We start from the raw sequence: 24,238 nt of genomic DNA, 5'->3' as shown, positions 1-24,238 counted from the left end.
TTCGGGGTCATGAATAAATGACCTCTATACAGGTCACTGCTGGTAGGAAGGACACATGGCTAGACTGGGGACATCCTGCACGTAGACTCGTGGGCAGACAGCTAGGATCTGCTCTCACTTGAATAGGTAGTGTGCCAGGACCTCACCCTAGAACGGGATTAAAGCTCCTTTAAGCAAGTCAAAACAATACAAGATGGATATTGAGGTGCTGGAGCTTGTCCAAAGAGGGGTGACGAAGCTGGTGAAGGTTCTGGAGCACAAGTCTTATGAGGAGTGGCTGAGGGAACTGAGGTTGTTTAGCCTGGAAAAAAAGAGGCTGAGGGAAGGAAGACCTTATTGCTTTAAACAGCTACCTGAAAGGAGGTTGTAGCAAGGTGGATGTTGGTCTCTTCTCCCAAGTAACAGGTGCGAGGACAAGAGGAAATGGCCTCAAGATGTGACAAGGAGGTTTTGATTATATATATATTAAGAAAAAATTATTTACTGAAAAGGTTGTCAGGCAGTGGAATAGCCTGCCCAGGGCAGTGGTGGAGTCACCACTCCTGGAGGTATTTAAAGTGTAAAGTGATGGTTAGGACATGGTTTATTCGCGGATGTGGCAGTGCTGGGCTAATGGTTGGACTTCATGGTCTTAAAGGTCTCTTCCAACCAAACCAACATCATGATTCTAATAGAATGCTAATTACCCTTGCTTGTAAACAATGCTTAAATCACCTTAGTAATTGGAAACTCCAATGTAATTCGAGATGCAGCTTAATTTCAGCAAAACACCCCATGCAGCTTCTTTGTGAAAGGTAATACTTGTTCTCCAAAATTTTGTTTTCACGCCTAGGAGCTTACACTGGACAATAAAATAAACTTTCCCTTTTCTTCATGATGAATTGAAAGGACTGAAATTCCTGAGATTTCCATTTTAAGGCTTACTTTTAAAACCTGGATTATTTTTGATGTCCACTTTGTATATCCTTTGTAGATGTCTGGAACTGAAAATCCCATTTGGCCAGCAGCAGGTTTATCAAGGAAGTATCTTTCATGTTTTGGGTATCACTTCTATAGCAAAAGAAGGGCCAGAAGTAACAATGCAGACAGGAAAACGATGGCAGAACCTCTCATGCCTGCAGCTGCCAGTAAGCTCTGGATTTTCAGCAGTGGCAGCTAGAAGGGGAGCCAGAAGGGGTCTGAGGAAGGGGATGTTTCTTTCTGGCGTTCTATTATTTTTATTTTTATTTATTTTTTTTAATGTTTAGGTACTGCTTCAGTTTATTTAACCACAGCCTAACACCAAGAACTTTTGCAGAAGCCGCTGGGACTCACGTCTCCACCCGTACCGCCCTTAGCATCTCCCACAGCCTCCCGCCCATTCCCATCACACCACTTCACCACCCTTTATCTCTTATCACCGTCTGCCGCTCGCCTACTCATCCCCTCCCCCCCCCCCATACAACCCTTCCCTTCACAATTTCCCCTCTCCTTTTCCTACAACCCAAGCGTAGTTCATTCACCCACAACCGACGCCTCTTTTCCCTCCTCCCGGGCTCTCTCTCTGCAACCTCAGCTTCCCCGGAAAGCCGCCAGGAGGCCCGCAAACACCTCACCCCCCCAATCCCTCCGCCTTCAACCCCACCATTCCCTCGGCCACAGCGCCCATTCCTCCTCCCATTCTTCCTCTTCCTCCACCCCTTCTTCCTCTTTTCCCTCTTCCTTTTCCTCCTCCCCTTCTTCCTCTTCTTCCTCCTCCCTCTCCCCCCGCTCCCGCCGCCTCCGCGCCCTTTCCCCGCCCATTCCGGTGCTGCGCACGCATCCCGCCCCGCTTCCGGCGAGCGGCCCCGCTTGCAGCGTCATCCTGCGGGGCCGCTTTGAATGAGACCCCGAGGGAAGAGGGGAGGAAGCGCCGGAGCTTTCAACGCCGCCATCGCCCGCCCGCTCCCCGCCCGCTAACGCCGCTCCCCCCGACGCCCTCTCCTTTAGCCCGACGCCGCCTCGCCCTCTCCCAGGACACATCGCACACACCCCTTCTTCCCCCCTAGCTCCCCCCCTTCCGCCATGCCGCTCTTCTCAGGTGAGACGGCCCCGCCGCCCGCTCCCCCGTGTCCCTCCGCAGCGCCGGCGGGTGTCATCGCCTGAGGGACGAACGCTCCCCGGTGGCCCCTGTGCTCCCCTACCCAGGCCCTTCCCGCCGCCGCCGCCGCGGTGAGGGGAGGTGGGCGGTGTCTCCTGAGGGCGGCACCGGGAGCACCCAGGGTCATGCGGCCCGGCCCGGAGCGGCTCGGGAGGCTGCCAGGGCCACCTTGAGGTGGAAGCGTCGGTCTGGGGAGGGGAGAGAGCGGTGCTGTGTGGGCGGGAGGGCCCCTTCGGCGGGAATGGGCCGGGCCCTGCCGGCGGGTGTCACGCGTGTGTGGCGTGTGCGGTCGCGCCTCGGTGTTGGCCATGCTGGGGTTTGGTTGGGTTTTGTGCTAAGGTGAGTGCTGCTGTCTGTCTGTCAGGTGAGCCGCGGTCCTCATGCACCTACACTCCCGAATGCATCTGACACCGTGCTTTAAAGCCCGCTATTTCCTAGTTAAAAGCAGAAGAATCCAGGTTTTGGGAAGGGGCATCACATCCGTGTCACTCTTCTTGCAGTGAAGGGAAGTTCCCAGTGTAGGCTGGGAGAGAAAAAGCTCCGGTGACACTTCTAGGACCAGTTTCTGGGGTGTTTATGTTTTATAGGGGCAGCCTCAGTACCTGGCTGTGTCCCTGTTACTCTGCTGTGTTAATTGTGCCTTAATTTTAATTTTGCCTACACAAACTGGGATCCTGGTGTCAGTATGACAGTGATTTTTCCTGAACTCTAGCGTATCTGTGTAAGCTGTGTTTTCTGTTCAGTGGGACGAATACCTCCTTCCTTTTTCTTAGTTTCCACTGTTTTAAAATTAACAACTTTCTCTTCTGTTTTGGAAATTCTTTTGGTGACATTTCACTTGTTATCTCTGAACAAAAGACTCTCATGCTCTTCAGTTACCTCCTCTGGAGTGCTGAATTGTCAAAGACAGTGACACTGCAGAATAATAATTGCTAACTCTTCTGCATATGCAGTGGTGAATCCATGACTGTTCAAAAATGCAAAACTTGAAGACTGTGCAGCTGTGACTTTATCAGAGAAAATGGGAGCAGGCTTGTGCTTGTGCTTGGTAGGTTATAAATACACAAAATAATATTTATTTTTTCTTTTTAAATGAGAAGGTTAGTGAATTAGAAGGTACTTTGTGCTTGAAATACTGAAAAAACAATCATATGAGTTGCTTTGTAGGCTAATTTAGAATAAGTTTTGATGATTCCTCCTTGCTACCCATCACAAGCATAGCATACCTCTGAAATCTAAACCTTGGAAGGCTTTTTTTTTTTTTGAAATACCAAAAAATATGGTATTTCAGCCACTTGCTGTGCACATAAGTTATTACTGTGTGCTATATTTTGAAGGTTTTCAACAAATCGCAGCTTGCACAAGTCTTGCATACCTGTGATGGTGTTAGGAAGTGATCAAAGATGTGTAAACATTCTTCAGCAGAAACACACTCTTTATTCCAGGCATTCTTGTCCACCCTTGGTTAGTACTGGCTTTACCAAAGTGAAGTTAGCATCCATTTGTGTCGCTGTAGCTGGTGCTGGTGCTGGAAATCCCATTTCCAGTGTCAGGAGTTACACTTTGCCTGATGAACTTTCACTTTGCTTCTTAATTCCATCCCTACACCCTTTAGTGGGGTTGGGGCTTCTGGAGCTGCAGCCTGTACCAGGCTGGTGTCTGTGTTTGCATGCCAGGTGTGTTTGTATGAACACTGACAAAACTGAGGAGGGTTGTGGTGATGGTGCTGTAAATGGATTGAACTCCCATTGGAATGAGGCAGGAGGTATCCTGGTTTTATTGGCCTTGTTGTGGTGCACACTGAGCCTCCTTGTGTAGCTCCACATGGGTGATACTGATAGCCAGAGCTAGAGGTGCCAGAACAGTTGCTTTGCTTTTAAAGAATATGTTGTTGTTTGCTGTTGAAGGAGAGCGGAAATGACAGGGAAAACTGACCTGGAATCCCATGTCTGAACTTCCTCCAGAAGTTTGTTTGCAGTGAACAGTGCCAAGAGATGGGGAGAGTTGCTTTCGAGCTGCTTCTGTGAAGACTCATCCTGAGAATTTCTGTTGCTCTTACCCACTTTTGTTGTTTGCAAAGTTTCTTAGCATGTGTATTGCTTACAGTTGTTTTGTAGGGTAAGTTTAGATTTGTTGGAAGTAGTACGTTCTGGTGGCTGAGGCACCTTTAGGTCTCCTTTAGATTGATTATTGACGAGATTTAGAGTTAAAACCTGAATGTTTTGAGATGGTATAAAGTCTGGAATTTGAAATACTGGGTTACTCTTGGTAACTACATTCTTGCATGTTAGGAAATAATCTAGTTTCAAAACATTTTGTTTGCAGTTAACGTGAAATGGGGAAAAGAGAAATTCGATGGTGTGGAGCTGAACACTGATGAGCCTCCAATGGTCTTCAAAGCCCAGTTGTTTGCACTGACTGGAGTTCAGCCAGCTAGACAGAAGGTTATGGTTAAAGGAGGAACTCTGAAGGTAGACATCTCTGTTTTTATATTATTTCTGACTTTATTACATTGTAAGATAATAGCACTGACCACATTTCTGAGTGTTTTTCCAGATCTTTCTGTGTATGTATTAAAACTGACTACACTTCTCAGAACTACACTTCATTGCCTACTACTAGAAAATAATGGCAAAAGTTTGTTGCTAAATGGTTGAGAGGCAAACTGCTGCTTCAGAACACTGCTTCACTCTTCTGCACCAAGCACTACCCTGATTATTTTTCTGTTCTTTTTCAGTTTTCAGAATCTGAATGCAACTTTTTGCTTTTTTTGGCTTGTTTAAGAGAAGCTTTTCTGGCACTACTTTGCTGGAGACTTACTGGTGTAATGTGATGTGACAGAGGCAACTTTCTGACAAAGTTGTTTGCATCTAAGCAATGTTGAACAACAAATGAAAACCTCACTGAGAAGATGACTTGGATGCTTATTTTAGTCAGAGGAGACTTGATGTGTAAATAGTTAATATTGTTGAATCTTTGATGCAACATGGTTGTATATTAAGAAATAAGTTATTAATATTAATGAAAATACTTGCTTGTCTTTTGCTGCAGGATGATTAACTTGTCTTTTGGTTCATTTCAAATACAGGATGATGACTGGGGGAACCTAAAAATAAAGAATGTAAGTTCTGAAGAATAAGTAGATTTTACTAGTTTGATTTTTATTTTTGCATTTAAAGAAAGATTTAAAGTTCCTGCTGTTTCTATGCAGATGAGTAGCTCTTTCTTAAAAATCAATGAATGAAATGAAAATCAATGTTATAGTTGTCATACCTAAGCATTCTTACGAAGTTCTTGATGTTGATTTATAAAAACCCTATTTTGTCATCATTAGGGAAGTTATAGCATTCTCCTGAATACTTGGGAGCATTTTCTTTCTTTCTTGCAAGAAGTATTCTGGGTCTATTCTTGTTGTCTATCTGTGACCATAATAATTGGTGGTGTTATTTAGAGAAAACTTGAGCATTGTCTGCCATCCCTTGTGTTTGTACATCCCTGTACATGGAAAATCCTTGCATTGCCAATCCTGAAGCTCTGCCTATTTCCTTTTTTAGCAACCTGCTGACATTTATTCTCCCATACTAAATAGCTACTGTATAAAAACATAGCTGTTAGCAATGTGTATTTGTACAGCCAACTAGTTAAAAAAAACCCCAAAAGTTGATGTTTGTGTTTCTTACCTATATAATATAGTAGCAGGGAGTCCCAGAGGTTTTTGTATGAGGCTATTTTGGTCATTTTACTTTCTGTAGTTACCTATCTTTTTGGTATAGTTTTTATTCTACTCCTTCACTGAGCTGATTGAATTAGGTAGCTTTACTCTCACCCTTGTAATTTGTTTGCAGGCAGCAATTTGTTATTAGCAGCCTGTAGTTGCAAATTGTAGCAGCAATTGTAGCAAAGTCTTTCAGCAAAACCCCAGTAGGTAATGCTGTTGTCCTTTTTTGCATAAGGCTAGGCTAATGGGTGTCCTTACTAATTTAAATCGTTATACACAAGTTGTAGGGTTTTATTTGCAGTTAGAACAGTTTTTCTTGATTTTGTTGTCCATCCTTTTCTTTAACAGTGTATTTTTCAAGGCCCCAGACAGCTTTTCTTCCCTTTTGATAGATGGTAACTCAGTTGGGTGTTTAGGTTTTGTTTGTTTGTTTTGTTTCTTTTTTCCCCTTTAATATTAGTCCTCATACCTAAACAATGTTTTTGGTTATTGTTCTCTTTTCAATTAGTTAACTGTCCTCAGAACTTGCCAGACCAAAGGGTAGCACTTCCTTCCTTCCACACTTGCTTTTCAGGTGAAAAGAACCTGAACCCAGAGATGTGGTCCTCATTATTACCCCCATTTATCTGAAGTTTTTTTCCAAATTCTGGGCTAAAGATGAGGGATGGGTGTTTTTATTGTTTAGATAATTCTGATAATTTGAGACTTGGTGCACTGAGAAGCTCAAACAGTGCTGCTTCTTTCAAATTGGAATTCAGCTGTCTAGTTATCCCTGCTTCCAAGGTATTTTCTAGGTCTTAAGGCAAGGAAGAATATTTGCTGCCAAGTGTTGAAGATTCTTGATCCCCAGTGGTCCATCAGTAAGGGAGCTTTTCTGAACACTTGACATTGGGGTGTTCTATGAATGTTTAAATTTAGTCTTGTTTGGAATGATCAGTCTTGCATGGTGGTCAGCTAGGCTAGCTGTATTTTCTAGGTAAGGAGAAATTAAGAAATTAGGTGAAAATAAGGAATTAAGGTGTACCTCTCAGAAACAACATTGCAGTATCAGTTGTGCACATTAAGAAAAAGACTGTGTTTATTATGGGGGAAATAGCTGAAATAAGTCAAGAGCTTAATGATTTTTTTTTTTAAATTTCATTTTAAACTGGGAATAACTGCCCTTAAACATTTATTACAATTTTTTACTTTGTTTCAAGGGGATGACCTTACTAATGATGGGTTCTGCAGATGCACTTCCAGAAGAGCCAATTGCTCGACCAGTCTTTGTAGAAGACATGACAGAGGAGCAGCTGGCTTCAGCTGTAAGCATATTTCAGACTTTGGTGTCTCCTAAACTTTGAATAATGTCAAGGCTTTAAGTGCTTGAAATTGCTTAAAAGTGGATGTTGAAACTTTGATGTCTGTTTAGCATATTAACTTTTAAAAAAAATGCATTGGTGACCCAACTGGTAGCAGTGGTAAGAAGTCTGGAAATTATTTTGAAGCTCTATAGCTAATGCTGGTTTTTGTTGGTTTTTTTTTTCTGTAAGCAGGCAGCTTAGGAATTTTTCTAAAAATAGCATTGCTGATGTTTTTAAAGTTGTTTTGCCCTTGCTGTATTAATGTCCTAAACTTTGCTTGAGTTAGGGCTCTTAGATGTGTAAAATTGTTTCCTGCCTCCTTTGTATCTGTGAAGGGAAATTAGAATTTGTTTGGGGTGGGGTGTGTTTGGGGTTTTGTTTTTCCTTGTTAGTAATATTAGATAAACTTTTCTTTCTGAAAAATAAACTTGTTATTAGTGGAATAGATTACATGTTTTCTTTTGTGGGAATCAGGTCTGGAGGAGCATAATTAATCTATTTTTTAAAGGAAGTAACTTCTGTTTGAGTTGTTTCCTTTTTTACAAGTTGAAAGGCTTATTTTTCTTGTCTTATCCTGAACTAGGATCTCTTTGTCAGACTGAGAACAGTTGTGTGACTGTTGTCAGCTGCACATGCAGAAAGGGAATATTTTTATGCACGTGAAAATGTATCTGTAGCTTAGAAGTGGTTTTGTGCTTCAGTATTTAATGCTTTCTACAGCACCAGCAGGAAAAGGATATTTATGTATTTTTGAGTCTAACCCTGTGCAAAGACTTTGAGATAACTGAGACAAACAAGGAGAGGATTCAGTATCAGATAACATTTTGATGAAGTAGGGTATATGGCATTTTTCTGATTCAAATTTTGCTATACATCAAAATTCAATTGTGCTGCATTCACTCGTTTAATCTGGAGCACACAGCTAATTGAATTCTCTCTTTGTAAAATAATTAAGTGCTATTAGTATGCAGTACTGCTTCTTCATGTTCATTAAACTATGTGTTTTTCCCTGACAGCTACTCAAATGTGCAGGATTACAAAGAAAAATGCCATTATCTTTTGATTTATAGTTGTTTCTGAAACTGGTTAAATTATTATTTGGCCTTCATATTTGTCAGAACTTAAAAGAACCTGACTGAAAGGATCAAATTCATCACTGCAGGCTTCAGGAGGGGTGTTTAAAAAAAGCTTTTGTTTTTAACTATCAACTTCATCACATTCAGTTTTACTGAAAAGCTGATTTTAATGAAAACATCAGTGTTTTGTACAAATGCATTCATGTGGAAATTTTCTGGAAATAGAATTTTAAGGTCAAAACCTAAATGAGATTATAATTGAGCTTTTTGAGTCTGCCTGCTTGAAGAATATGCTAATTACATGCACAGAAGAAACCCCAAGCCATTCTTAAATGTCCTCTAAAAGCACCGAATGGTGAAATGATTAATAGAGTCAGAAAATTGATCTGGAAGACTTTATAAAGTTTGATGGAACATTCCAGGTTTTGTGCATCTTTGATTCCTTTGCTTAGAACTTTATGTCAAATTACAGTTTATACAAAGGTGGTTGCACATCTCTCTCAGACCCTCAAGCACTCTTGTAAATTTTTTGGTAGATGGAATTACCCTGCGGATTGACAAACCTTGGCAACACTTGCTACATGAATGCTACAGTTCAGTGTATCCGCTCAGTGCCAGAAGTGAAAGAGGCCCTTAAAAGGTAGGATCCAGCACAAAAATACCACATCAAAAATGTTTTCTTTAGCTTATGAAATAGATACTTTGTGGAATGACCATCTTAATGCTGGTAGGGGTTATTGTAACCATTTGTTAACCTTTAAATCTATTAAAAATCAAGGTAGCGATTGATTAAAGTTTATCCTATGGCTGTGTTAGTCTGTACTTTTTTAAATAACTTAGGAGTTTGTGTTTGTTGGAACTCTCTTTTATTGGAGAGAATATGTTCTGCCTGGCTAAAAATGAGTTCCTGTCAAGACTCATTTAAAATGCCTACACAAGCTACTGAACTCCTAGCCCCATTTACTGGTGTTGGTTTGTACACTCCTGTTCTGTATAAAAGTATCATAAGGGAGTCCTCTTCCTTTGAGAAATGGTGGGGTTTTTTTGGGTTTTTTTAATGGCTTTATTGCACAGTGTGTTCTCAGCAATGAAATTCTGACTTTTGGTTACTTACATTTGGTACTTGGAGGTTCATCAGGAAGCTCTGAGGTAGTAGTGTGGGTATTACTGTGGTGACAGAACTGGAATAAGCTGGAGTTAAGGTCATGTGGATGTGCAGGGGACAGAAAATTTGCTTTTATGGAAGTTATTTTATTCATTTAAACTGTAAAATAAATTTTCTCATTTTTATCTTTGTTATTATGTAGTGAAATGTGAAAATAGGCTTTTTTTTTTTTTTTTTTTTTTTTTTTTTTTTTTTTTTTGAGGTCTTTACAACAAACTTGAAAATTATGATGATAGCAGGAAAACATACATAGCAATGTGAACCTGAATTTGTCCTCCAGGTGAATAATAATCAGTATTTGAAAAATGCGAAGCTTAGGTGGAACGTTACCATTAATTCCTCTAACATGTATTGCTTTCTTGATACCTTGGTTATGAACAGGATATTCTAGATTACTGTAAACAGTGGCTATTGCAGTACTTGGAATTTTTTTCTTCATACTTTTAGCATGCAACATTAATTATTTAGCACTGAGAACTATTTGTGAGGTACAGAAACTCTGTTTTAAAGCTTTTTCTTATTTCATTGTTGTCATTTCCGGGAAGTCTGTTTGCCTCCGTGTGAAGGAGCCTGAGTTACTGCAGAGAATCAGAATATTTGACCATCTAACATAACAAATGTCAAAATGTACCCTATAAAACTGGCAGGCAATACAAGATATGGCCTTACTGTCTGTGGGGAGTGAGGTTCATTCACAGGCAGCTTTTGCTTTTCCCTGGAGGCCTTTACTTGGCCTTCCCTTGCTTGACGACAGCGTGGAAGGATGGATGGCAGTGGGAGAGAGGTGAAAGGGCTGACAGGAGAAAGCTTTTATTGCAGCTCTGTTTCTCACCAGATCTCTGCAAGTGTGTGTAGTGAAATGAGGCAACCAGGTGCCACTAATTGCCAGGGAGTGAGCATGAGCTTGTGTCAAGCCCACCCTAATCAGGCACAGGTGGGCTTGACACAAGCTCATGCTCACTCCCTGGCAATTAGTGGCACCTGGTTGCCTCATTTCACTACAAGTGTGCTCCCTGTTGTGTAGCATCTCGGGCAGAGTTTCCTGCTCATCATCTAGCAATGGACAGAGTTTTTAAAATTCAGGGTTTTTAAATTCAGTCTGAGGTTAAAGGATGCAGGAGACCCTCCTTTTGCTTGAAGGCCTCATCTGCTTTGAGGAGGCCATGTGTACCTGGTGCAGCTGGTAAATTAAGAAATCACTCAATCAAGGATGTGTGTTAAGTTCTAGTGATATGGGTGGACAGCCATACTTTTTCACTGTAGGACGTATCTACCCAAGAAAACCATCAAGCCTCTCACAGTTTTGCTTCTGCTTTGGGGAGAGGAAGCAAGCCTGTCCTCCATCTCTGCATTTTATCTGCCATCTATCCCTGAAGGTACTTTTTTTCCCATGGATTTGAAGAAGCTGTGACAACCATTTCAGGAATGGGGTAGATTCTATTCAGGCTTTTTCTCAGTTTCTTTAAAAATTAAATATAGAGTCTTTGAAGCAAATGAATTAGGGAAGCAGCAATGACATATCCTGGCTTCTTAGCCTGCATTTATTGTCTCAAGGATGACAGTTTGATTCCATGTAATGCTTGCAAAATAGCTAAGACCTGGAAGTCAGTGAGAGTAAATCTTACCTGCAATTACATATGTTTTGAGGATTGATTTCTTTTGATACATTGAAATAAATCCAGCTGCTGCCTGCTTTATGGTTTAAAAAACTGACTTAATTGTGTCTAATTGCATACAAAATATTTTTTTTCTCTTTTAGGTATGGTGGTGCCTTAAGAGCTTCAGGAGAAATGGCCTCTGCTCAATACATTACTGCAGGTTGGTGTTTAGAGTAGAACATGGGTTTAGGCTAGTGTGTCATTTCCTGCCAACTGCTGATGGAAATTGCAGTTAGAGCTTTGTGTATATTTTTTAGTGCATATTTCTTAGGAATTTCACATCTACTATCACTGGAGGATTAATTTTGCTCTCTTGTTTATATCTTTAAAGGTTATTCTGACCATAGCTGCAAAGCATACATGTCTGCATATTGCTTTAGCTGCACACTAGGAAAAATATATTCATGTGATCTAGGCTTAGATAGAAATCATTTGTATCTCTTAACAGTTTTACATGTAGGCATGAATGCAACTTTCTAAAGCAGACTCCATCCATCTGCTGATTTGATCATTTTGTGGAGAAATATTTTAGTGTACTGTTCTTTGCTTCACTCAGTGCTAGGCTGTAACACCATTCTCCCAGAATATGTTTCATTTATGCTCTTTAAATATGATTTAGTGGCTGAGCATTATTGTCAGGGTGGTAGTTGGTGCTTTATGAGTGGTCTCAGCCTTTACCCTCAAGATCCAGATTTCATAACTGGAGTAGAAAGTAGTGGCTTCAAAAGGAAAGTTACTCTTTGTTGTGGTGATCTGAGTGCTCACAGTGTGGGAGCTCACGATGGCCCCGAATCGCCAAGTTCTAACTAGAATTCTAGTTAGACCCCTTACACTTGAATAAGGGTACTACTTGTCCACTTTTTCTTTTTTTACTCTATTTCATTGCCCCACTAAGATGCTGGGCCAGGACACTGGGATTTCTACCAGTCCATTTAAGGAAAAACAAAACAATATAAGGAAGGAAAGGTCCAGTTTGTGGGTATGCCTGCTGATCGAATTGTGGGGTGGTAAGTTCAATGGTTACTCTATACAACCATGCTTGCCCCTACCCTTTTCACTGCCTTTACTTTGTGTCCCTTGTTTTTTTTTGTTTTTTGGTTGTTTTTTTTTAAGGTGACAGCTCTGCTTTTTAGGACTCTTCATAGTTTAAGTAATTTATAGATTCCTAGTTAATTCTACTGTGCTGAGCTGGTCAAGAACTCCTGCATGACACTTATGGCATTATTTTTAGTTGCTGTGTCATATCAGTTGCCCCTCTTACCAAGGTCAGTGAAGATATTTCCTAAAGAGAGGAAGCAACTGACCTTTTTTCCTTTTAGTTTTGCCTATATTCACTTATTCAAGAGTATCATTCACTAATCTGTTCACTTGTAAATTAGTGACCATGCGGACTATTGCCTACCTCACAGGGTTGTTGTGAGGATTAACAGGTGTATGTGAAGTGATTTTTTGAGTTTTAATATGCTGTAACCTGGGTAAATGAGACCTATATAGTAATGTGTTTGAAGAGAAAAAAAAAAAAAGCCATGTGTATTGTCATGCAGTTGGTAGCATTTATTGAACTGCACATAGTTCTGAGCTGTCTACATGTATGCATACACATACTTCGTTTCCTGGGTCTTAAATTAAGCATGAGTCTTTTACAGATATTCTAGTTGGAAGAAAACAAAAGCTTTTTCCCAGTAGTTGGTGAAACCTGAGCTGCTCTAGAGGATAGATTGTAAATACCTTCTGGTTTTCTCTAGGTGTGGTCGTCTTATGAAAACATTTTTTCTCAAGTGTGTTTCAAATGAAATCTTAACTTCTCTTCTGCACACAGCCAGTAAGGACAAGGCACAGTGTGCCAGACTGTCAGAATTGTCATCTTTATGCTCACAGTTTCTAGGTGCACCTGTTATGCCACCTGGAAAATTTGGTCCTGCTTTGGAAAGATCAAATTGGACACTGTTAAACCATCAGTCTCGAAATGTTGCTGCTGTGTTACTGTTTGTTTTTTTTTTAAACTTCCTGCCATGCTTGAATTGTGTTTCCACTTCTCAAAGCATTCACTTACTTTTTCTCCAAGCTCTTAGAGACTTATTTGATTCCATGGATAAAACTTCCTCCAGTATCCCACCTATCATTCTCCTGCAGTTTTTACACATGGCCTTCCCACAGTTTGCAGAGAAAGGTGATCAAGGACAGTACCTTCAACAGGTAAAGACCTGATTGGTAGCTTTTTGTTTCAAAATTCTATAGTATGTTGGCAGTTGAGAACATGAATATTTTAAAACTTTTGTTTTCCTGTGAAAATAGTTTATCCCACTAAAGTGTTTGCTTTTGTATCGTGTGGAAAAGTTATACGTAGTACCAAGTGCTATTTCTGAAAATATATGGTGGGACAGGGAGAAATTCTTAGTTAAGAAATCCTTACATTTGCTTTTTTAGTTCAAAGACTGATGGGTCTAATGTTACTAAGTCATAATGCTACTGGTCAGATTTAATATTCTGTTCCCTTCTTAGGATGCTAATGAGTGCTGGGTGCAGATGATGAGAGTGCTACAGCAGAAGCTGGAAGGCATAGAAGGCGATACAGTCATGGAGGTAATTGTAGTCTTACTCTAACCAGAGTTAGGTTTTATAGTATTGTACTTATAATTTACATATTTTTAGCTAATAATTATCTATTTTGTGAGTTCTTTAGCATGGGTCTGTAGTCCGGTATGTGAAATTCTTTCTCATGTGTCTGATCAACTCAGAAAGTGTGCTATAGGAGTGCTTTGTAAAATCATGTGTTGGACCAGGGGGGTGGTGGTGACTGTGAGTATGCAGCAACTGACCCTGATAACCTGTGAATTCAGCACATAAGAACATTTTTTATTTTTCCCCAGAGAAAGGTGTGCTGTTTCAAACCTGAAAAGTAATTACTTAAAGTTCTCTATACCTACTTTTTTACACCTACTCGTTTCATTATCTGTTTTCTGGACAGTGTTTCTGGAGTGACAGAAATCTGACAGACTACTCTAACATTGACAGATTTGAGTTTGGGGACAGGGAGGCGTGACTTCTTGATTGAAGTCTTGGTTGCTAACATGCTTTGAGGTGGCTTTAACAGTGCTGTAAATGTTTTTGGTTTTTAAGTTTTGTACTGTGTAGGGAGATTTGACTAGGACAAAATGTACCTATGGGTAGGTGAAGGAAAAAGCTGTAAAAATTTAAAGAAAAGGGGTTATTTTGTCTGTAAGGAAGCCTGTCTTTACATGGTATTTAAAGTTGCATCATAAGAAAATTTCTTTTACAGACAGACTCTGGAGCTACAGCAGCATCTTCTAAAAAGAAGAGTTTAATTGATCAGTTCTTCAGCATTGAATTTGAAACAGCGTATCCTAAAGACTGAGGCAAGGCATGAAGAATGATAATTTCACACTTCAGCAGTTGAGTGCAGGGAGGATGAAAAGCACTGTTCAGAACAGTATAGAAAATAAAGGTGTGTGTGTGTGTTGGGGAAGAGAGGGAATGATGTGTTGCAGAAGTACACAGAAGTGTGAGCTAAGATGCGATGTAGTTTGAGAGAGAGGAGCGTGTAGGGAGGGAAAATACTAATGGGAATTTACAGAACAGACCCCCACAGAATTTAAATACCAGATTTCCTCCCCAGAGAAGGTTGCCAGTTACGTACTTCAAGGATCCTTACAAATTGTATCCAAATAAAATTAATTGTTGTCCTAAATAGCCTTTTTCTTTTACTCCCTAGTAAGGGAGGGTTGTTGATGCACTTGGCAAACTAAAATCAAGATAGCTTGATTTCTGAAGGTGCTGTTAGATGAGTAAGTAATGAGTGCAGCTGACAACCTCGTAGCTTTTTTATAGCAAGAACTACAAAAAGAATATTACTGCATGGGGCACACATCTCATGCCAAGTACTACTCTTCCCACTTCTCCACCCCAAAATCCTGGCTCTACTGAAATAAAACATCCCCTTAGTTAAGGTACTGGATCTCATAGCTTGCTAGTAATGAAAAGGCCTTTTTAAAGGAAAAAGTCTTGCATCTCTCTCTCTTTCTCTCTCTGGAATGTTGGTTATCCCTGAAGGGATTGGACAGAACAATGAGAAGAATGTGTAGAAAATAATGAAGAAATGGACTTCATTTCAGTGAAGAGGACAGATACAAGGCATGGAAAGGAGGCTGTGCATGTTAAAAGAAAGTCTGGCAAGCAGCAGAGATAGAACTTCATGAATTGTAAATAACAACAGAGTATAATGTTGCAGGAGGGCTCCACAACGTGGGATTGGCAGAGAGTTAGTATGATCTGTCCCTGGGGGCTGCCTGGTGAGGAGGAAAAGAAAGAAGAAGCAGGCATCACAAAGTTAAATGGTGATTAAAAACTTACTTTATTTTTTTTTATGCTGTGTGCCTCAGCTCATAGTTGTTAGATATGAAGGAACAGATTGGTTAGAAAGAAGGGTTGTTTTAAATCTTCCTTTTTCTGCTATGAGGAGTAAAAGTAGTATTGATGCCCAAGCACAGGAGTACTTTAAATTACCTGGCTGTTCAGCATGTTGTTTTCACTAGAGCTCAGCTCTTGGTGCATGATGGTTTTCCTTAATTTTGTGAAGCATGAAATGTACAGAAGCTGAAGAAGAGGAAGTAACTAAGGGAAAGGAGAATCTGCTTCAGCTTAGCTGCTTTATCAATCAAGAAGTTAAATACCTGTTTACAGGACTAAAATTGGTAAGCCATTATTACACCTTTTTTTTTAATTGAAATCCTGAGTGACCTGTGTTTTGAGTCTGTGTCTTAGAATCTTGGAACTTTGTAGGCTTTGGACAGCAGATGATGTCAGCAGATGTCAATTTGTTGTGGGGTTTGTTTGTTTTTTCCTCTTGTGTTTAGTGGGAGGGTGGCAGTCAAAATTAATTAATTGCATGTTAACATAAAGCAGTCTTCAGCAGCATTTTCTTGACTCTGACATGGTCTTCCTTATGCAAGTAGCCAAGTGCAAGCCAGTTTGCTACTTGTTTCTTTAGCTGGCTTTCACTTCAGCTGACCAATAGCCTGACCAGGATCCCAAAAGGTCCAGAAGACAATTTTAAAATAGAGAGGTATTTTGGTTGCTAAGATAAAAAAACAAAAACCAAACAACCAGTTGATGAAAAATATTAAACTTTAATTTAATTTTGCAGATTCTGAAAGTGGTATTATTTTCCATGATGCATCATAAGCTTTAAACAGCTTATTTATGTAGGACATCTTAAAGTAGTCTTTGCTTTATATATATATATATGTTTTTTTTCTGAGTTTTCAGAGTTTTTTGGAGTCTGAAGGAGCAAGGCTACAAAACCTTTGTAGTAACTGCTTTTGTAGGGTTTTGTATATAGGAGCAGGGATGGAGGCAGTGATCTGGTTTGTACAGAACTGGACCAAGCTTCATGATTCTCTTCATGATTTGTATCAGCTTGGTCTTTGTTTTTTGATGGAATTTAGAAGGAAAAGTTATAGAATAGTTGATTCTCAAAACTTCAAAATATTCTTCAAAAGAAATTTTACTTGCAGGCCAAAAAAGGTCTTCTAGAAGAAGAATTCTTTCCCTGAGTTTGAGAAGGTGTCTGGAAGCAGATGATCACTGAGAGCTCAGAAGTGCCCAAATATTCCTGTCACAGGAAAATTTAGGAATTCTTCGGCTGTGTGCCAGGCATGACATGACACACATGTAACCAAATCCATTGAAAATTCAGAACCAAATCCAGTTGCCAGTTCTACTCCTATAGAATAAATATTTTTGCAGGGAGAAACTTAGTGTTGTCAGGGCTCAGGAATGAGTCTGGAGCTGAACAAATGAATGGGCCAAGGTCTTTCTGCCAAGGAATTCTGTAATGCTGTGCACTGTAATGGCTGATAGCAACAGAAGAGATTGGCAGATTAAGATTTAGCTTATGGTTTCTTTATCTGAGTTTATGGCTTGTTTATCTGTGCTGTGCTTTCCCTTATCTTTTATGATGAACATGTGTGTTACTGCCTTTTGTTTTTCACAGCGTCTTCAAGAGGAAATCACCAAACTCTCTCCAACACTTCAGAGAAATGCACTCTATATCAAATCTGTAAGTGGTGCTTCTGTTGCTCTCTGATTCTTCTAATTGTTGTCAGTTTTCTGTCCCAAAACACAAAGTATTTCTGCTACAGGATGTGATTTATATTCTAAAGCATCTCAATGTCCACTACCAAGAAATCTGAGACCAGCTGAAAGTTGAGTCTGCTACTACACAGAGCTGCAAAATAGGGAGCCTTGTTATACTGCTATGTGTTTATGTACAAATACATTCCCAGAACAGCCTGTAATTGAGAATGAGCAGTGTTTCATGTGTAAAAGATCTGTGAATATCTAAAATAAGGTTTTTTCCTTTTTTTTTTTTTAATAGTCTAAAATTAGTCGTTTGCCAGCATACCTGACTATTCAGATGGTTAGATTTTTTTACAAAGAGAAAGAATCTGTGAATGCCAAAGTTCTTAAGGTAAGTTCTCTGCATATTTAATTCCTCTTCATGTTTTTCAGCAAGTTTTTGTTATAGACAACTAATATTTGAAGGCTATTTACAAAATAATTTGCCTTTAAGTTGCATTTAAAACTATTAACACTGGAGTTTCTTTGCTTAAGTGCTAAGTAGCTGCTTTCCCAGTTGTGATGATTTGTGGCAAACTATTCTGCCAAAATGGACTGGGGCAGGTGGTGAGGCACAGAAGTGAGTTTGCTTCCCTACTGTTAGGATGGGTTTTGGGTTTTGTTTTGGGTTTTTTTTTCCCCACCAGTGGTTCAGAGGAGGATGTTTAGTTAAGGAGAAGGCTGTGCTTTCAGTCACTGGACAGTGTTCTAAAGTTGGTGAGAAATGTTTGTGCTCACAAACACTCCCTGCATTAGTTAGTGCAGTTGTCTGGCTTTCTGACTGACAAATGCAGGAACCAGCAGAAAACAGCTGAACGTTCCCCTTTTGCTTTCTGTTGGCCTTGGCCAGTAGACCTTTGGGACTGCCCAGGGAGCATCATGCTAGGTGGTGCCTGTTCCTTACAAGACAAGCAGGGAAGTAAATCTTGAAGACACTTGCTGGTTGGTCTCTTTTGCCAGAAGACTTTCAACAAGACAAGAGGGCACAGTCTTAAGTTGTGCCAGGGGAGGTTTAGGTTAGATATTAGAAAGAATTTCTTTACGGAGAGGGTGATCAGGCATTGGAATGGGCTGCCCAGGGAAGTAGTGGATTCTCCGTGTCTGGAGATACTTAAGAAGAGCCTGGATGTGGCACTCAGTGCCATGGGCTGGTAACTGCAGCAGTAGTGGATCAAGGGTTGGACTTGATGATCTCTGAGGTCCCTTCCAACCCAGCCAATTCTATGATTATTTTAGAAGATTGGTTGGATATCACAATTTTTTGCAAGCATCCAGGAATTCTGCAGATTCTGTTACTGTCAGCAACACTTCAGGAGTTCAGGTTCTCAACAGTGTGATGAAAGTTGCATTTAATTGGACTTTAGTGTTGTCTTGCTGTGGGAGAAAGCTTTAAAGTGGAGTACCAAGTTCTGCTAATAATTTTAATGCTCTTTACTTCCTAGGATGTTAAATTTCCCCTTATGTTGGATGTGTATGAGCTGTGTACGCCAGACCTGCAGGAAAAAATGGTTTCTTACCGATCAAAATTCAAAGATCTAGAAGATAAAAAAGTAAATCAACAGCCAAAGAATGTAAGTCTCTTGGCAGTCTCATGGACGTTTGATTAAATAAATCATACATCTGAAACTGGGGTACCAATAAGAGCTGCAGAAAGCTTCCTCATATATTGTTTTCTAATTTAGCATTCTAACTCCTTGGTGTATTGAGCTTTTGATCTTTTTTGTGTATTTTCATGAAAATACAATGCCTGCTTTGGTGTGAGTGCTTGGTGAGAAGTGTTAAAGGCTGTAGACAAACATGTTATTTACATTTTTATTTCAAAATGTATTAACATGTAGTGCTTCCTACCAGTGTTACACCCAAAGTTTTTCTGTGAATTACAGAGAATTATTTGCTCCAAACATTGTTGCTTGCTGGCAGGTCACTGCTCAGTGGAGCATAGGCAGCTATTTCCTGCTTGCCAGCTGTAAAGGGTTGTACAGAGGAGTGCTGCTGCTCTGGCTGAGAGCTAAAAGCCTGCACTCTAAAATCTTGGGTTTTATCTCCTACTCTGTCTACATAGTTTGAAACTGACTTTGTTTTAAGTAAAGAAAAAAAAACCAGTACAACTAAAACTGAAGTGTTTTAGCCAATTTTTAATTTTTTTTTTCCAAATTTGCAACTGTCCTCCTAGGTTTAGGCTTGGCAGCTTTCTTCAAGCCTTTGAGTTGCATCTCTTTACAGAATGAGGAGCAAGGAGGGTGCTGATCTGAAACAGAATGTATTGGCACTTGGAGTCTGTCTGTGGTATCTTTTTGTTGCCACTTCTGCTTCTAACAGGTCCCTAACAAGGAATCAGATCTTCAATTGCACAATTGTTTTTGTGTTCCAAACCTGCAGATCTGCTGGGTGAGCAGTCTAGGCAATATGTGCTAAAATGGTTATGTATTTGCCTTAAAAAAGTGGTCATGTTCAGACTTTTGGATGTAGAGCTAGAAATCCAGCAATGGAACTTCTTTCAGGTTGAACAAACAGAGGTTTATAAGCCTAAACATTTATATTTAATATGGTATGATTATGCTAAAGCTTTCTCAAAACCATTCCACATTAATTCAACATATTCTGTTTTTTAGTCTAGTAAAAGTGATGGTGCACAGAAAGAAGTTAAATATGAACCATTTTCTTTTCCTGATGGTAAGTAGAGGGGAGTAAATCTATTTTAAAGTAACTTTCTATTTACTCATGTTTAAGTGGACCTGATGATAGGAGTAGTTAGAGAATCCTGGTTATTTTTAATGCCTTTGAGAATTATTCTTCAGAAACTGACAGAAATGCAAGGAATGGGAAGATTAGGCAAGTCAAAATGCTGTTGAGAGAGTCAAAGACATAATTATCCCTCTGACAAGTTGATAGTACATAGCAGACATGCACCTCCAAGACATCTGCATGTCACCTGCACTTTTGTTTTGTGTGCCTCCTGTGTGCCTCCTTCTCAGTGGGTGGTAGTGAGCTGAAATCAGAACAAAAATATTGGACTTCCCAAAATTCTGCGGTGGTGCTTGTGTTGCCTGAATTTGGGTGGCTTGGAGCTTGAGTGCCCTAAGTGTTCGCTCGCATGTTGCCACAGTGCAGAAATCTTTTTGGAGGTCTTTTTTACCCAAATTGTTAACTCTCAGTGCTTCCTGAGGTTTGTGTGTGATGCATGGTGCTGTGAGGGGCCTGTTGAGTGGCTTAAGAGCACAGTGAAAATATATTCTGTTCTGGAGAGCTGAGAAACGCAGTTAAGACACGTTGGGGACTGCAACACCTTTCTCAGTACATTTGGAATTAGTGTTTTCTGTGGAAAACTCCAACAGTGTAACTGAGCTGACTGTGGAGTGGTTGATGTGCTGTACCCGGGTGCTCTCAGCAGCAGTGCTGTGCAGCCCACACGCAGTGTCAGTCCCTGCAGTGCCACAGCTTCTCCTTGGGTGCAGACAGCAGCTGCTGTTTGCCCCTGTACTCAGCCCTGGTGAGGCCACACCTCGAGTCCTGTGTCCAGTTCTGGGCCCCTCAGTTCAGGAAGAATATCGAGGTCCTGGAGCAGGTCCAAAGGAGGGCAACCAGGCTGGTGAAGGGACTTGAGCACAGATCCTATGAGGAGAGGCTGAGGGAGCTGGGGCTGTTCAGCCTGGAGAAGAGGAGGCTCAGGGGAGACCTCATCACTCTCTACAACTCCCTGAAAGGAGGGTGTAGCCAGGGGGGGGTTGGTCTCTCTTCCCAGGCAACTCTCAGCAAGACAAGAGGGCATGGTCTTAAGTTGTGCCAGGGGAGGTTTAGGTTGGACATTAGAAAGAATTTCTTTACAGAGAGGGTGATCAGACATTGGAATGGGCTGCCCAGGGAAGTAGTGGATTCTCCATCCCTGGAGATATTTAAAAAGAGACTGGATGTGGCACTCAGTGCCATGGTCTGGTAACTGCAGCGGTAGTGGATCAAGGGTTGGACTTGATGACTCTGAGGTCCCTTCCAACCCAGCCAATTCAATGATTCTAAGGAAGGATGGGCTGAGCCTCTCTGGGTGGTTTCCTGCCCATACATTACTGATCGTTTTAATGCTTTAAGCTTGCTGCATTTGCATTACACCCAGGACAGACATTTATGGCACAAAAGGGGACAACGTGGTTGGTTTCCCGAGGGGCTGCCCTGGTTGTACGCTGCTGCTTTTAGTTCCCAACAATTTAGAATGGGTGCTATAAACAGGGTTTTGCACAGCTCCAGTGCTGGGCTGTGGCTAATGCATCTTTGGCTTGCTTGATGTTAAAAAACACTCAAACTGTTCCTGTGAGGCTCAGGTTATGTTTTTTCTCCTCTTTCTTCAGATATTGGTTCTAATAATTGCGGCTATTACGACCTGCAGGCAGTGCTAACACATCAAGGCAGATCAAGTTCCTCTGGGCATTACGTCTCTTGGGTTAAAAGGAAACAAGGTAAAAAAAAAAATAAATCACCCTTGACAGCTTCTTTCATTTAAGGGGGGCTGTTAAGCACACTTACATCTTATGTACTTAAATTACAAATAATCCTCTTGTTTTTCTTGCAGATGAATGGATTAAATTTGATGATGACAAAGTCAGCATTGTTACACCTGAAGATATTTTGAGATTATCGGGGGGTGGAGACTGGCATATAGCTTATGTTCTACTCTACGGGCCTCGCAGAATTGAAGTAATTGAAGATGAAGCTGAACAGTAGTCTTCAGTTTTAGTCATTCTGCCTAGGCATGGAATAAATGTTGATTACTGATCACATCTTTAACCCCAGAGCTTTAGCAAGTGGATAAATAATTTGTTCAAACCTTTTCATGTGAAGAGGGATACTGTTTTGAAACTGATCCATGTACCAATTAGTCACTACTGGACTGGACTGCCCACTTGCGGTGGTTACAACATCTAAAATAGCTTTAATGTCTTGCAGAAGATAAGGTTGTTTTTTTTTTTAAATGAGCCTCTGCCCGCACCCCGCTTCCTCTCTAATCTCATCAAGTATTTATTACACACCTGCTCTCACATTTGTTACTCTTGCATGGTTTATACCACGGTTCAGTAGCTGTCCATCCTTTGCCTTACCTGGCAGTTTTGTCAGGAAGGTAGAAGAGAAGCTGTTGCCTTGTTGTGTAACTCAGTGCTGCTGCCGGTAACCAACAACCGTGGCTACAATCAAATCTTTGTCCAGCCTGACCTGCTGATTCAGTCTGTTCTGTTGCTGGCGTCTCATGACTTCAAAATAAATTGTGATCAACAATGTCTCTTCATTAAAAACAGTTCATGTCTTGGTAGTGTAGTTAGTATGTGTTGTTTTCAATTCTTGGGCCACTGCTGCATAATAAAAAGCCACTTTTTTTTTTTTTTTTAAAGTTGCAGGGATTTATGTTCTGTACTGTTACTCTTTAATCAGTCACTCTAGTATGATGGCTCTAAAAGGAAGAGGGCTGTGCTTGCTTACAGTAACTTCTGTTCCTTCCTCACAGGAGTGCAACAGGTGTGTGTGCACTAGTAGGAGGCTGCATTAAAAAAGTATCGGTGTTGGCTACAGCCAGAAAAGCCCTGGGACATCCACAGGACTCGACCTCTGTGTAGAGGATCTGGTTTTTAATGTGTCCCAGTCCCTTCTGGGAGAGCTGGTCCTTTTTCACATGAGATACTTGCAGTTGTGTCTTCATTAACCGTGTGGTGAGTTCCCCCGTGCCTCAGACAGGACTCTCCCCTTTCATCCTCCTGCAGGGTCACTGCCTTTGCTTATCCCAGGTGGTTTTCTGCCTCACAACTCCAGCAGCTGCCTTCACCACACGGCTTCCCCTCTGAGCACACCAGAGGCCTAAGGGTGTGTTTTAAAAGGCTGCGTGATGCTTAAAGGCATGTGCTACCCGTGAAGGAAGCCCCAGTGCAGCACTGGCTTTGGTCCTGTGTACCCCCAGAAACAGGACCTTCTCCCTCTGGGTTTTACAGGTTTGTTCTGTCTAGGGTACAGGAGGCAGGAGAGACTGCTGTGCCTGTTGATCTCTTACTGCTAGTCACAGTCCAATAGGTTTTTTTGGAAAAGCATAACTATTTCTCCTTCCCAGAAAGGGTTCTGCCCCATTTTTCTGCTCGCTTTTTTCTGTATTTTAGGATGTGGGCAATTATTACCTTTGACAAGTTGTCTCGCTGGGACGCTGAAAAGGCTATAGGGGGAGCAGCAGTTGCTGTGTGGGTGTACAAGCCTGACACCTACATTTGGGGGTGTCTTTCCAGGGCTGTCAAACCCTTTAGTTACACCTTAGGGCTGGGGTGGGGATCCTCACAGCCAGGAACTCTCCTAGGAAGATCTCATTTCAAGGTTTGTGGTCCAGAGCAGTGCTCCCACATTTTGATGAGGTCATACTTGTCCGATGATGTGGGGAAAAAAAAAAAACCAACAAACCAACAACAACTCCAAATGCACTAAAGGACATGAGACAGCACAGCTACTGGGTTAGATAAAAGGAGCAAAACTAAACCAGGGGACCAGCACAGTGCCTGTTGCAGCATCAAGACTGTAACTCAGTAGAGGTGACTTGCTTGTCACATCCCTTAAGGCTGCCCTGATCTTGCCTTCCCAGCCTCGAGGGGGCAGGCAAACCACATTCAGGAGAGTTAAGCCCTTCCCCCAGCCCTCAGTTCTCGTTCCGCTCAAGTCCCTTAACCAACTGAAACAGTTACATTCCCACCCTCTACCAGATTGTACCAGCAGCAAGAGGGAAGACTTGGGGCTGTGTTACTTCCAACAACTGCCCCCCCACCCCAGCCCATAGTGCCTTGCACTATAGTGCCCAGTATTCAGATTCCTAAAACGGTGAAATCCAGGCACAAAGAGCAGGCACAAAGCAGCATCAATGGCTCTGCAGGCAGGAATTCATCTCCCCTTTGGCAGCAAAGCACCCTGGTAATTCATATGTAGAGTTAATAACTGAAACAGTCTGCAGAGAGGGTCTGTGACAACACGGTTTTCTAAACATTTAGCCAAGAGGAGATACTACACTGAA

The 24,238-nt window shown here is 41.2% G+C and overlaps 1 protein-coding gene across 1 annotated transcript; it reads left to right on the top strand.

Moving 5' to 3' along the window:
* Positions 1-1,805: 1,805 nt before the first annotated feature.
* Positions 1,806-22,518, top strand: USP14 (ubiquitin specific peptidase 14). Its single transcript, XM_030444079.1, has 16 exons — positions 1,806-2,059; positions 4,445-4,590; positions 5,208-5,240; positions 7,037-7,141; positions 8,793-8,896; positions 11,181-11,239; positions 13,145-13,275; positions 13,582-13,662; positions 14,360-14,439; positions 15,677-15,791; positions 17,093-17,158; positions 17,477-17,569; positions 18,660-18,788; positions 19,830-19,890; positions 21,558-21,665; positions 21,779-22,518. Exons 1-16 carry the CDS (start codon positions 2,044-2,046, stop codon positions 21,928-21,930), a joined length of 1,479 nt encoding a protein of 492 aa, XP_030299939.1. The 5' UTR covers positions 1,806-2,043; the 3' UTR covers positions 21,931-22,518.
* Positions 22,519-24,238: the final 1,720 nt, after the last annotated feature.

This window comes from Calypte anna, chromosome 2, assembly GCF_003957555.1.
Source record: "Calypte anna isolate BGI_N300 chromosome 2, bCalAnn1_v1.p, whole genome shotgun sequence".
Lineage (NCBI taxonomy): Eukaryota > Metazoa > Chordata > Aves > Apodiformes > Trochilidae > Calypte > Calypte anna.
This window is presented reverse-complemented; position numbering and strand designations above follow the sequence as displayed.